At 40.3% G+C, this 12,890-nt stretch overlaps 1 protein-coding gene across 2 annotated transcripts in view; it reads left to right on the top strand.

Annotated features, from left to right (window-relative positions):
* The first annotated feature begins 259 nt into the window (after positions 1 to 259).
* LOC141773991 (protein FAM13A-like) overlaps positions 260 to 12,890 on the top strand; it is a 26,647-nt gene continuing 14,016 nt past the window's right edge. Inside the window, exons 1-7 of one of the 2 annotated variants that reach the window (XM_074646239.1) lie at positions 261 to 527; positions 1,642 to 1,761; positions 1,834 to 2,035; positions 2,211 to 2,420; positions 5,109 to 5,289; positions 7,242 to 7,422; positions 8,577 to 8,698. In XM_074646239.1, the coding sequence (XP_074502340.1) occupies positions 1,978 to 2,035; positions 2,211 to 2,420; positions 5,109 to 5,289; positions 7,242 to 7,422; positions 8,577 to 8,698 (752 nt within the window). In that variant the 5' untranslated portion in view covers positions 261 to 527; positions 1,642 to 1,761; positions 1,834 to 1,977. Of the gene's footprint in view, positions 528 to 1,641; positions 1,762 to 1,833; positions 2,036 to 2,210; positions 2,421 to 5,108; positions 5,290 to 7,241; positions 7,423 to 8,576; positions 8,699 to 12,890 lie in introns of both variants that reach the window. The other variant, XM_074646237.1, reaches the window with a different exon arrangement.

Below are 12,890 nucleotides of genomic sequence, written 5' to 3'. Positions count from 1 at the left end.
AACAGGCACACACTGTTGCAAAGCTCCCATGTAAACATTAAAACACATGTCGACCATACCTTATTCTTTTCCACTCCTTTAACAGGAAAACTATCAAACTGCTCCCTGGAGGAATCAATTTAGATCAGACAAAGTCAGTCGCCCTAATACTCTTCTTTTGCATCCTGAACCAGCCTGCTGCTTCTCCTTCTCCGTCTCCTGGCAACCCTGCTATCACAGGTCGCCATGGTTACGCCACGGTGTGTCACATGACAACGCAACATTAAACAATTGTCAAGGGTGGAAGTGAGCTAGCTAGCTAACACTACTCACATTAACAACAACACTTCATCACATAGTAGTGTGTGAGCCCCGCGTTGAGATGTGAGGACGATGGCAGTCATTATTCGTCGTGTGTCGGGCTTTTTCCCGAGAGTTTGTGAGAGCGGAGCGGCATGTCGAAGAGGGAGAAATACAACTGGAAGTGAGAAATGAAGAGTTGAGCTGAGAGATGAGAGATGGGAGCTAGCGCCTCACTGTCGCTCTGTGTAAGTATAGCTAGCTGCTAACTTATCTAGACTATTACCTTCTGTGTCTTCAGTGTTACCTGTTACTATCAGGTCTGAGAGTCTTTTCTCCACCGCTTTATTATCACCACACACAAAGAAAGACAGCTAACGCTAACTTACAATATTCAGTATATCTGGTGGCTATAACTTTGTTTACCATGATGTTGTTGTTGTGCCTTTTATAAGAGAGTAGTTAAATGTACATTCATTCCTGGACGTGTCGTTTTCTCTAAGAAATGATCAACGCTCTGCTTTTGATTGAAAAGCAATGAAATACACTGTGACTGCATCTGAAACTGGCATTTTAGGGTATAGGGGAGAATCAAAGATCAAATTCAGATGCAAATTCAATTTAAAGTTGAAATATGAATTCATTATTTTCACAGGCGGTATTGCAGAAACGAGCAGAATATATATATATATATATGTATATTTATAATAAATATACATATATAATAAATATATATATGTATATTTATAATAAATATATATATATAATAAATATATATATGTATATTTATTCATAATAAATTCTTGCATGTCCGTAGACATCCAAAAGAGGTCCTAGTCAGACGTCCAGATATTGACCCTGTTTTTCACGTCCATAGACGTCCAAGATGGTCCCTAGTCAGATATTGAACCTGTTTTGCACGTCTATAGACGTCCAAGATGGATCCTTGTCAGGCGTTCAAATATTGAACCCGCATTGCACGTCCACCAGACGTACAAAAGTGGGTCTGGACTGACGGACGTTATACAGACATGATCTGAACGTCTTACTGACGTCACACGTTTGCTGGGATGCAATGTTGTCTTGACTTAGTGTATCATTTTATAATGCTAATGAGCTAACTTTTTCACATCATAAAATGGATCAAGTAATAGGCCTTTTTCCAGGAAGACATTTAGACATCACAGCAGGACAAGCACAGGTGTAAGTAATGAAATGAATGATGGCTAAATTCCATTTAACTGCTTTGATTTTAGTATCCAGGTGTTATGCATGCTGATTTACTCTCACTGGGACACTTGAATAGAACAGAGCCATCGTTAGTGTCAGTAGTAACACCTGTGCTTTTCCCACTACGACAAGTCAAAATATCTGCTGTGAAAAAATGCCTATGTAGTGGACACTTCTAGATCTCATATAAGGAGATGACTGGCCCTCACTACTTTTCTAAAGCATATCTGTCCACCAAGGAATGTGATTATAGTAAGTTAATGATCGGACAATTTGATTTCTGTATATGAGTCAGCTGTTGCATGTCCTCTTCTTTCCATGCAGAGTGACCCGTCCTCAGTGAGAGTCCTGAGACCCAGCGCTAAGGTCAGTCCAGAGCCCATTGCTCCCACCCTGGTTTCAGAGCCTAAACTGTCTGCCAGGTGTGTGTTTGGTGTTGCCTTGGAAACACTGCGAGAGCACGAGCAGATGGTCTGTGGAATACCCCTTGTGCTAAGAGACATGGTGGAGTTCCTGGATAAGAATGGTAATTGAGGCACATCCTTGCTACTGTGACTCCTCTATTTTTTCATTCATTTTATCGCATCCCTCCTTCCTTCTCCCTTACTTCCCTCTATCTTTATCTCGCTTTCTCAATGCAGAACAATACTCAAACATCACCTGTATGTGTACTGACTGAATCTACTGGTTTCTCATCATAGGAATGCACTACAAAGGCCTGTTTCGCCTGTGTGGGTCGGTGGTGCGGACCAGGAAGCTGAGACAGCGGTGGGACCATGGAGAGAGGGTGGACCTGGAGCATGAGGGAGACGTCTCCACTGTGGCCTCGCTCCTCAAACTCTTCTTTCGGGAAATGCCCACTCCCATAGTTCCCGAACCCCAGCGCAAACAACTGGTTCTGAGCCTCGAAGGTAGGAAAGCATGTTGGACTGGCACTGTCGGGTTAATTCTAGGATTCAAGGATCAATTGTCATTGTTTCGACACAGGGTTAAACAACGAAATGTAGTTGTAACTTAGTCCATTTATGCCGCACAAGAAAAACATGACAAAACAAAAACAGCAGTGCATTCCTGTAGTGCAGTTTTTCAATTTGCATCAGGAGCAACAAAAACACTGGTGAATTCTCTGGGCAGATAATATGACCGGCATCTTAACATTAATAATTTGACATCAGGGAAACAATGGGCCTCATTCACAAACAGTGTGTACCCACAAATCTGTGCTTAAACTGTGCATACGAAAGTTTAACGCACAAATCCAGGATTCATCAATATTTTCTTACGTGAAGTTGTTCTTACTCTGCGAACAAATCTAGAACTGCCTCAGACCATGCGTACGCACAAATGAAGGCCCGGCCGACTGTCTTAATATAAACACACCTTTTAACTAAATGCATCTCCTAAAACCACATTCATTAAGAAAGGCTTCAATAGACAACAATATTTAAAACCTTGAAAATCTGGGGGAGAAGGTGTAAATCTCGCGCCAGGCCGTACCCATATCCGCAGCAGGTCTCTAAGGTGAACAACCTCTTGCATGTTAGATCAAGGTAGTTATTTTACTAATACATTGGCCGAATGTATTAAATAACTATGAAATTGACGTCCTTTCGTCCTCATCAATTATTGTCATAATTAAAATATATTATATTCAAAGCTTCTATTAAGTTTTCCGAATTAAGCTTCAAATGTCTGTCTGCCGTCACATTTTACAACTCCATCACACTAAAAAAAAAGAGGAAAAAATGGTATCAAACTGTTTTTTTAACCAAAGTGAACATTTTGTTTCATCTAAATGCCAACACATATGGATTGAAGCATTTCATTAGATAAAAAGATTTACAACAATATTAGAAATGATTACATCTATCTTTTTTCAGTACCTCGGAAACAACGCAGCCACCACTGGAATCGAATTCTATTAATACTAATAACATTAGTGTAGCCTGATCTTTATCTGCAACTGAGCAGAAATAACGAGTTTAAACAGAATTAATTGCATTCAAATGTTGATTTAGAATTTGTCAACGTGATAAATGAAGCGTCAAACCATTCGGTACAGCCCTAATAGAATTATGTAAAAATAATACCTCTGGGTGAAAGTTCTTGCTGGATGTCATCACTTTCACCCTCATTTCTTGGACATATCCCATTTATGGATGTTTGTCCAATAATTGCGGCGAGTCTCTCATCTTGTGCTGACAGATCAGGTGGTCCTCCTCCTCCTCCACCTGTTTCCTTCTTTTTCTTCTGGTCTGTTATTCTTTTTTCACAACAACTTTAATATCAAACTATTTATTTTTTATCTGAGCTACAGTCCAAGCATTAAACTGCTGAGACAGGAGAGTGGCAGAGTAGGGAAACTGTCAGTCTAGGCCTGTTGATGACAAGCTGAAGTCTTCCTTGCATCAATATTCTGTAGCCAACTGTATTCCAACTTGTGTGTGGTGAAAAACAAGGGAAGTGAGCACGTCCTAAAGCAGTGGTTCCCAACCTGGTGTCCGGGCCCCCCTCAGGGGTAGGCCACATTTTGTTTCCGTTATTTCTGCTCAGTTGCAGATAAAGATCAGGCTACACTAATATTATTGGTATACTATTTGAAGAATTAGATTCCAGTGGTGGCTGCGTTGTTTCCGACTCATGTGATCCAAACAGTTCCAATAACTCCAGAGTGTTGTAAAGTCCCAAAGTAAAAAACTACTGAAAATAAGAGATTTAATCATTTACAAAATTCACAACATTTTTTTTTATGTAATGACATATTCTGCTTCAATCCTTATTTGTTGGCATTTAGCCTTTCAAAAACAACATTTTAAATGTGGTGAAAAAAGTGCTTGAACTCTCGTTTTCGAGTTATATTCATTAAAAAAAGTTGATCCATTTACTCATGCAATACACTGAATCGCTTTATTCAAATTGGAGAGGATTTTGTTCAAGGATTTGTAATTCTTTTTCTCAGGCTCAGCTTTTCTTAGATAAAAGTAATTGGGCTACAAGGAAAGTCGGTTGGGAACCACTGTCCTAAAGAATAACACATTTATGAAGCTGAGGTAATGTAGACTGCAGTATAAGCTAACAGTGAGTCCACACTTCATCTTCTACAATGGGGAACAAATATTTGCTTAGAAGTGTTGTGAGATCTACAGCATCTTGTACACTCTTGAGTATAAATGAATCCCCTTCTGTGCTCAATGTCTTCTCCTCTAAGTACAGTAACAATAGACATGACCATTGCTTCAATTATGATGATGCTTTGAGTAACCAATTAATTATTTACTCAGCAAACTGCAACAACTATTGACAGTTGCCCATCTCATATTACTAGAGTGTAAAGGTATGTCTTTAAATGAATTAATTATTGATAATTTGATGTGTGTATGATAATTGTTTATAAATGTATGGTTCTTTTGTATTTAAGCTGCTTATATTCTTCAATTTCATGCAGTGTTTAAGGCAGAAAAGTGCTGTGTCCAGTATGTTAACATACCAACTAATACGAATCCGAGGCTGGTTATATACTGTATATTCATAGATACCAAAGCCTAGTGATTGAAGTGCATTTTAATAAATGCTGTTTTGATGTTTTTGCTTATTTTTAGGATATGCAGATGAGGCAGTGATGAACCAGTCTCTGAGGGAAGAAATTTGCCACCTTCCCGATGACAACCTCATCATTTTGTCTTACCTCATCCACTTCCTGTCCAGAGTGGACGCCCACAGCCAATCAAATCACATGCCTGTGCAAAGTCTGGCAACCATCTTTGGGCCGTGTATATTTCAGTAAGTTGCTGTTGTTAATGCCATGTTCAAATGCTCTCCAGACCTGTGCTGGGACACGGTGTTCCTGGGTACACTCTGACATTAAGCCTGAGCAGACAGTTTAGTGACATTCTAAAGTGTTGGTTTGTACACTTAGTTTTAAAGAGAGAGACAGCAGGATTTCTTTAAAAGTATCACAACAAATGAGAGCGCAAATGTTCCCATCAAAATTGCTGGTTATGGTTTCTCCTCATGCTCGTCTTTGTCAGATCCAGATGTAGAAAAAAAAAAACTTTATCTGTTCGTCATGAGATCTGCTACATTTTTCCACAGCTTCACCGCTAAGTTGGGGTGGAGTCGGATTTGCCCTTTCAAGGAAATTAGTTTGGATTGTGGTTGATAACGCATAGCATGGCACACAAAAAAACAGACCGATATAACGGATGTCATCACGATTTTGTCGGTTGCTTCTCCCCTCCTGTTTACAGAACGCAGCCATCACCGTAAACAAACACAATCTCTAGGGAGACACACTTACATTAGACTTGTTTCAGTTTTTACCACAGTGGAAAGGACGTATTCTAATCAGTCAACACCCTTTCTACTCTTCTCCCATCCCTTGATCTCCCAGTCTCATCTGCAGTATGCCAGCCCTGTGTTCTCCGAAAGTTAATAGCATGTCAGTGGAATGTGGCGTCAGTCACGCCGTTAAGTTCTCCATATGAGGGGAAAATGTCAGATGATTATAGTTTATAGATTATATGATTACAGGGTACGAAGAGTTGGAGGCTTGGAAAAAGTTGGGAGTGGGTTTAGGTTGCGGTAGCTGAAAAAAGAGTTGGAGAATGTCCTCTGCATTTTTTTTTCGTGGTTTTACAGGCATTAGAACAACAAAAGAGGAAGTTTCACGGTTTGGCTCTGTGGCCAGAAGCCCTCGGAATTTTAATTGACTTTTGATTTTCTTGTATTATATCAATTCTTAGTGGTCTATAATTAGTTCTGATTTGTCCAGAAGAGAATTTTGGTTCCCGAGTTTTGGGATTTTCTGTTATATTCCTTCTGTTATATTGTTTGTTTGGAAACCCAGAAAGTAGCAAAAGGTCTAATTTTTTAGGTTAGGTTACACAAAACGATCAAAAAATGTTTATACGTGTAAATACTTACATACAGTCCATTTAAGCTACCTTTAAGTTTTATTGGGTGGCTGTTCCAAGATTTTAATAATGCTATCAATCTAAGATTAAATGACTTTGTATGCAGACATTGTAGCACATGTTCTTGCCGTGCAGCATGTGTGACAGCTTCTTTGGCCCCCGCCCAATAACTCATGCATATTTGTCATCCAAGCCTCTTAACAGCTTGATGCCCTTGTATGTGTATGTTATGTAATCCATCAGGCAGCCTTCTCCTGTCATCCCAATCAACCTGCCCACCATGTAAACACATCTATTAATACTCAAAGTTTTCACATTCTATTCCCTGGAAGTATGCTATGTTGACCTTTATCTACCATGTATTCATAGGATAAGCCTTCCAAAAAAACCATACATTTATGATATCAACACACACAGCAACAACCACAACACAGAAAATTGAAAACAAATCGCTGCTTCAAGGTAAACATTTGAAGACTATTTTGGTCTGAGGTGGCACTTACCTCCATATTGTAAATGTTATGACCAGAATCTGCACATTTTTCACAATTTAGAAGTTGTCAAAGTGAAGCTGGACAAGTTTTTACTGCCTGACTGTTTATTTTGGTCAGTTGGAAATTTATTTTCTTGATTGTTAGATTTTGATTCACCTTATGCTGTCTGACTGGTTCATCTCAGTTCACTACTGTATGTGTCTCCTTCCACTAGATGGAACCCTTTTCTTTTATGTTTGTTACAACACTTAACAGAGGACCATTTTGAACACGCACTGCATAGTATATGTGACATTGTGTTGTTGTTCTGCTCTTTTTTCTGCAGTGTTCCTTCAGGACCCAGGATGCTGGAGGAGCAGTATGTGTGTAACGCCTTGTTGCTCCATCTTCTGAGGCATCACAAGGTTCTCTTTCCAGTCCCCGCCGAGGACACTGTGGCTTCCTCGATCACGTCCTCCTCCTCCTCACCCCCTCCTCCTATTCTCTCGGCGCTTTCACACTTTGAGGTGAATTTGACACAAATTGTTACATAATTGATTGAATTTCATGGTCTGTCTTTTTACACGTTTTTGATTAATCACAGCACTTACAAACAAACAGAACTATTATCTGTTTTATCTTTGAGCTCATGTACTATGTATAGGGTATCAGTAAGTTGTGAAAAAGTCTTGAATTTCATTTATAAAGGTGTAACAGTGGCTTTATTTAGATTTTTTTTTTTTGGTTATGGGAGATTACAAACCTTCAAACTAGAAGTGGTCTTGCTGCAACAGTGGACTGTGCATGCAGTAGGCTGTTTGATCCTTTTTTGAGGAGTTTGACTCAGCGCCATCAGACCTGTAGTTATCACTGTTGCTACTGCTAGCCACAGTAGCTGTGGATGGAGCTGATCCACTTATCCGGTTCCAGGTCATGTTAAATGATTAGTTCAAGTTCAAGTTTCTTAAGTTTCTTTATTTGTCATATGCACAATGATTACAGCAAGCAGTCGTTGCCAATGAAAATCGTGGGTCTCAGGTACCCTTACAACAATGCTCATTATATATAACGAAGGAAAATCACACAAGTAAAAGCAAACTGAGAGTCAAAGACATAAAATAGTGCAAGTTAAAATATAGGGCTTAAATATTAACATACATAAATATAAAATAAGTACTGTAAATATAAACTAGTGGAAGGCGGCATTTCAAATGGATAAGCTGAATGCAAACAAGATGTAGTATGTATATGCATGATGAGAAGTAATAACTATGTGTATGTGTATATATATATATACACATACACATAGTTATTATATATATATATATATATATATATATATATATGAGAGAGAGAGAGAGATTAATTAAATTACTAGGTATTACTGATATATACAGCTGGGAAGTTCTAACAAAATTTTCATTAATGTCAATAAATTCATACTCTTAAAAAATAATTGTAGGCCTTATGGTGCGTACTGGCTATTTCTCATTCTTTGACCGGTATGACAGTGAAAACAATATAAAATTGCATTCTCTCTGCTTTTAAAAAGGTCTTAAAAAGTCTGAAATATCATTTGCAGAAACCCTGTATATAGTAAATGTTTAAAGATAATGCAAAAAAATGCTTTGAGTTTTTGTTATGGTGTGTGTATGTGTGTATTTACTCTTGTCCTTGATAGGTCCGATCCAGCAGCTGTCACTTAGAGCAGAGCAGTGTGGAGAGGTTGGAGGGAGAGACCACTTCAGTCTCAGCGTCCAGTGCTTTTAACCAAACAATTTGGATGCAAATTCAACTCAACAGGTACCGTTATCACCTTAGCATCTTTATAACTGCACTAGAAAGATAGATCATGTGGGATGAATATACACATGGCTCTCCCTTTACATAGCTGGTCCTGGGGGAATAATTAGGACCTGACCTTTTCCCCTGTAGCATTTCACTTTGTATTCACCATCGTTAAGTCAGTTGTCATGTTGATGGTTGTATCATTGGTGATAAGGCTGAGACGTCATTCGCAGTGAATTAAGGCCAACCTCTGGAGGTGTTTTTCACTCACGTTCATGGAAGTAAGATGTCTCAAACCTCTCTACAGAAACCTTGACACCCAGTATCTGTAGTCAACAGGGAAATGTGCTGTTGCTTGACAGTACAGCTGACTTTCAGTCTAATGGCAAGTAAAAAATAGCATCCCAGTTTTGCTGCTCGAAGGAGCAGAGAAGTGGAACAATGGCAAATAGGTCCCCCAGACAGAATCTACATACTGGCTGCCATCTGCTTGTGGGGAACTTTTCCAACTCAGAACTTGAGAGGCTTCTGTGCTTCTATTTTTAAATTGTGACTGTGGGTTTGCCACAAGGTTGCAGACATCAAATTACATTTATATATTTTCAATTTTTTGTCAGCCCCTAGTCAGCATGCGAGATGATGCGACATGGCATTCACATGCATTTGCTGATTAGTTTTGAGGCTGTCACCCATGTATGCGAGTATAGCTGTGCGTCTGGTGTTTTAATTTGTATTTTCAGTTTTGCTTGAAGCTAATGGAGATACAGACACTCTCTTGTTGTCATTTTAAGCAAACGTTGTGGTTCTGTTCACCTTGTGATGAAACAGATCCGTCAGTGGAATTCAGGTTAATGAAGATGTCATCTGAAAACAAGCATGATGTAGTACTCAGAAAATCCTTGTGGACTACTGGCAACATTTGATATGAAGGTCACGGAAATATTACCAGACAGCAGCATGGCAGCCAGATGTCAGACTGACCAGACTGTAATTTAACTACTCACACGTGTCAGTTTACAGCAGAGTCATCAGTAGATGCAGCTGCACAGGTCCAACAGATGGCATGACATGTACAATGTGTGTCTTTACCAGCTGAGACGGGGCAAAGGGTTGGTGGCCGTCCAGTTCTTTGAATTGCAGTCCGCCGACAGACACAACCTTCTATTTATTTCCACAGCTCACATTGATGCACCCAATCCAGCTGCCCTCCTGCCAAATGACCGTCACTGTCCATTAGTTTGCCCTAACCCTGTCATTTCATACAACATGTACACATGTGGACACTCCTACAGATATTAGAATCTAAGCTTTAAAATCAGTCAAATCTGTTGACCATAGACTGTATATAAGAAGTGGACGTAGTCACTGTGATGTCACCCATTGGTTTGGGGAGGGTGGAGCTAAGTACAACCGAAAACCATAATTTACTAAATGCACATCATGCTGTTTTGAAGAAGACTTGAAACTAGCGTCGGAGACCATAAACTCATGTTTACAATGTTTACTGAGGAAATAAATCAAGTTTGAAGTAGGGTCATTTTCTCATAGATTCCAATACAAACGATCTTCTTTTTTGCAACCAGACGAGTCGCCCCCTGCTGGCTATTAGAAAGAATGCAAGTTTAGGCACTTCCACATTAGCTTCACTTTTCAGTACTGGAGGTAGCCCACTGCTGCTGAGTGCCGAGCTTCAAGTAGAAGCTATAACATGCCAGGTTTGTGTTCTCACCACTTAGAAGTGTTTTTTGTTTTTTTTCAGCACAATTTTTCATCTTAACAGCTTCCCACTCTCATCAGGCATACGATGCTGCATAATCAACTGTCTGTCTTTCTAGATCTGATATATCGTCTGAAATCTAAGGCACGCAGCTTTTCCTCTTTCCTTATTAGTCCAAGCCCTGTTTCCTTAACCGAGGGGGGTCCAGATTCAATAACTACAGTAAATGCTGGGGTGTGAAAATGTATTATCTTCTTGTATTTATTTATTTGTTCTTCATGACCGGAGCTGCAGCACAGGATCCAGAACAAGTAGCCACATTTCTCATGGTTCTTTTGTTATAAATGTTTGCCTCAGGTTAAATTAGGCATGAACAAATAAAAATGGGGCATTTTCCATCCATTTTCTTCTGCCCATGTCAGACTGGGATTTGTCACTGGGATGCTTCTCCAAAAATACCAATTTGCATGCTGTTCCGTCTGGTCATGTCTGGACCACTATGCTTCCAACCAACGTCACAGTCCAGATTGATTCTAGTCTAATTATACCTACAAAGGCTTTGTGTCTAAGTGTGAAAAGGACAGAGGGTTTTCAGTAAGCCATTTGCTTCAATCATATTTTGTCTCTACCATGTAAATCATTTTATTTATTCCTAAAATTACCCATTTTCAGGTCAAGTCTGGATATGTAGGTCAAGAAATATGTTAAATAATGGGGTTTGTTGGTCAATGCACATGAATAATCTTCCTTTTGTAGAACACTTTTTTTAACATCAGTATTGAACTTCTCATCAGTAACTCTGATTGCGCATATCAGTCGGCATTTAAAGGGACTGTTTGTAAGAATCAGAAATTGGTTGTAACAGCGAGACCTGTGGCCGTTAAGTCAACGAAAGTCAGTGTCCTGTTGCTCGCGCTCGCCCATGTGCACACGCTACCTGAATGTGAGCGAGCATCCGTCAGCAGTGAGGCGACACACATCAGATAAAACCACAATATTTCTCTACATTTCAGCTGCTTGGCAGTAATGTTAGCTGACCAGACGAAGGTCTCTCCATGAATCACTGCTGATCTTAGTGTTGGCTTTTCCTGCTTCAGCTTCCCGACCGTGGTCATAAGGAACAGGGGAGACAACGCCACCCGGTCGGAGACGATAACGTAACTCGATGCGAAGCCCCGTCACTTCACAAGACACGGGAAACCTCTGTTGGTCTGGAGGAGCTGCAGCAGTTATTTCTGCACAAACGTCCACTGTACATTCACTAGATATTCTCAGAGCTAAACTAACTCTTCTGCAGTGTGTAGTGAGCGCGCATGAACGTGAGGTGGAGCGAGCTGTGAGTGAAGGCAAGCAGGCAGAGGAGCAGAGACTCCGGCCCTGGAGACCAAAGCTACGGTCTCCCCCGCGTCCTCCGACCGCGGCCAACACTGTTTTGCAAGACGGGCTTCACTACATATAACTTTGCGGTTTTGGTGCTTCCGTGTAGTTTGTGTTGGAGTCTGAGTCTGAACAGCGTAGCCACACGTGAGAGCGCATGGGACACCGGCTCGGATTGATTTATACGTGTAAGAAGTTACAAACAGTCCCTTTTAAACTGGTGTGTTTGAGTATGAATGTATGCAGCTGTATGGAATTTGTCAATTTGTATGAGCTGTTTTATCTCGGCCTCTCTGGCCCACTTTCATCTATATTGCCGTCCTAGAACTGGCCTTGTTGATCCCTAATATGACTGAGTGCTGCTCTATGCGAGTTTATATCTGTGTCTGTGCGCTTGTACATAACTGTGTGTGTGGGCACCGGTAATTGAAGGGAGTGAGTGAGCTCTCTGCCTCCGGGTGTCAGTCGTGTTGTTGTCCACTAAGCACTCACCCTCTTTGCTCTCTTTTCTTTATGTCTTTGGCTTTTCCCGTCCCTCCGAAGCAGCAAGCTGCATTGTCGCGTGTTATTTCGTATGCTAGACTGCTGCGAGTTTAGACATCTTGGCAAAGGATGTTTTCTTGTCTCATCTGCTTCGGCATCAGTGACAACACCCATGGGTCTACAGTCCTCCTCAAGTGAGTGAGATAATGCAAAGCGGTTTTAGATGCAGAAGAGAAGTGTTGTTGCTTTAGAGCAGTCAATAATGCAGAAAACTATTCTTAGCATGCTGTTATCTACACATCAAGAAATCTGTGGTTTGAGAAGCTGGGACTAAAGTGTGCATCTTGCATGTGAACAGTTTACGTTACACTTACTGTTGTGTGCAGTTTCTGTCTTAGTCTTTCCTAGTTATCCATGCAAAGGTTGGGTTATTTTTACCTCGTCTGGTCAATCTATGTTGAGATGAAGATTGTTTGAGGAAGGGAAACTTGGAAGTAGAAAAGCAGTTCATGCATCAGGCTGCTGTCTGCCTGGCTCATTCTTTGACAATAGCCTAAGCAGCTAACATTAGTTTCTTGCTGCTGTTGTCGTGTACAGCTCTGGAGTCATACACCACTTTAAGCAAGTACG

This window comes from Sebastes fasciatus, chromosome 9 (genome assembly GCF_043250625.1).
Source record: "Sebastes fasciatus isolate fSebFas1 chromosome 9, fSebFas1.pri, whole genome shotgun sequence".
In the NCBI taxonomy this organism is placed as follows: Eukaryota; Metazoa; Chordata; class Actinopteri; order Perciformes; family Sebastidae; genus Sebastes; species Sebastes fasciatus.
The sequence above is the reverse complement of the archived record's forward strand: the minus strand, read 5'-3'. Positions and strand labels throughout refer to the sequence as shown.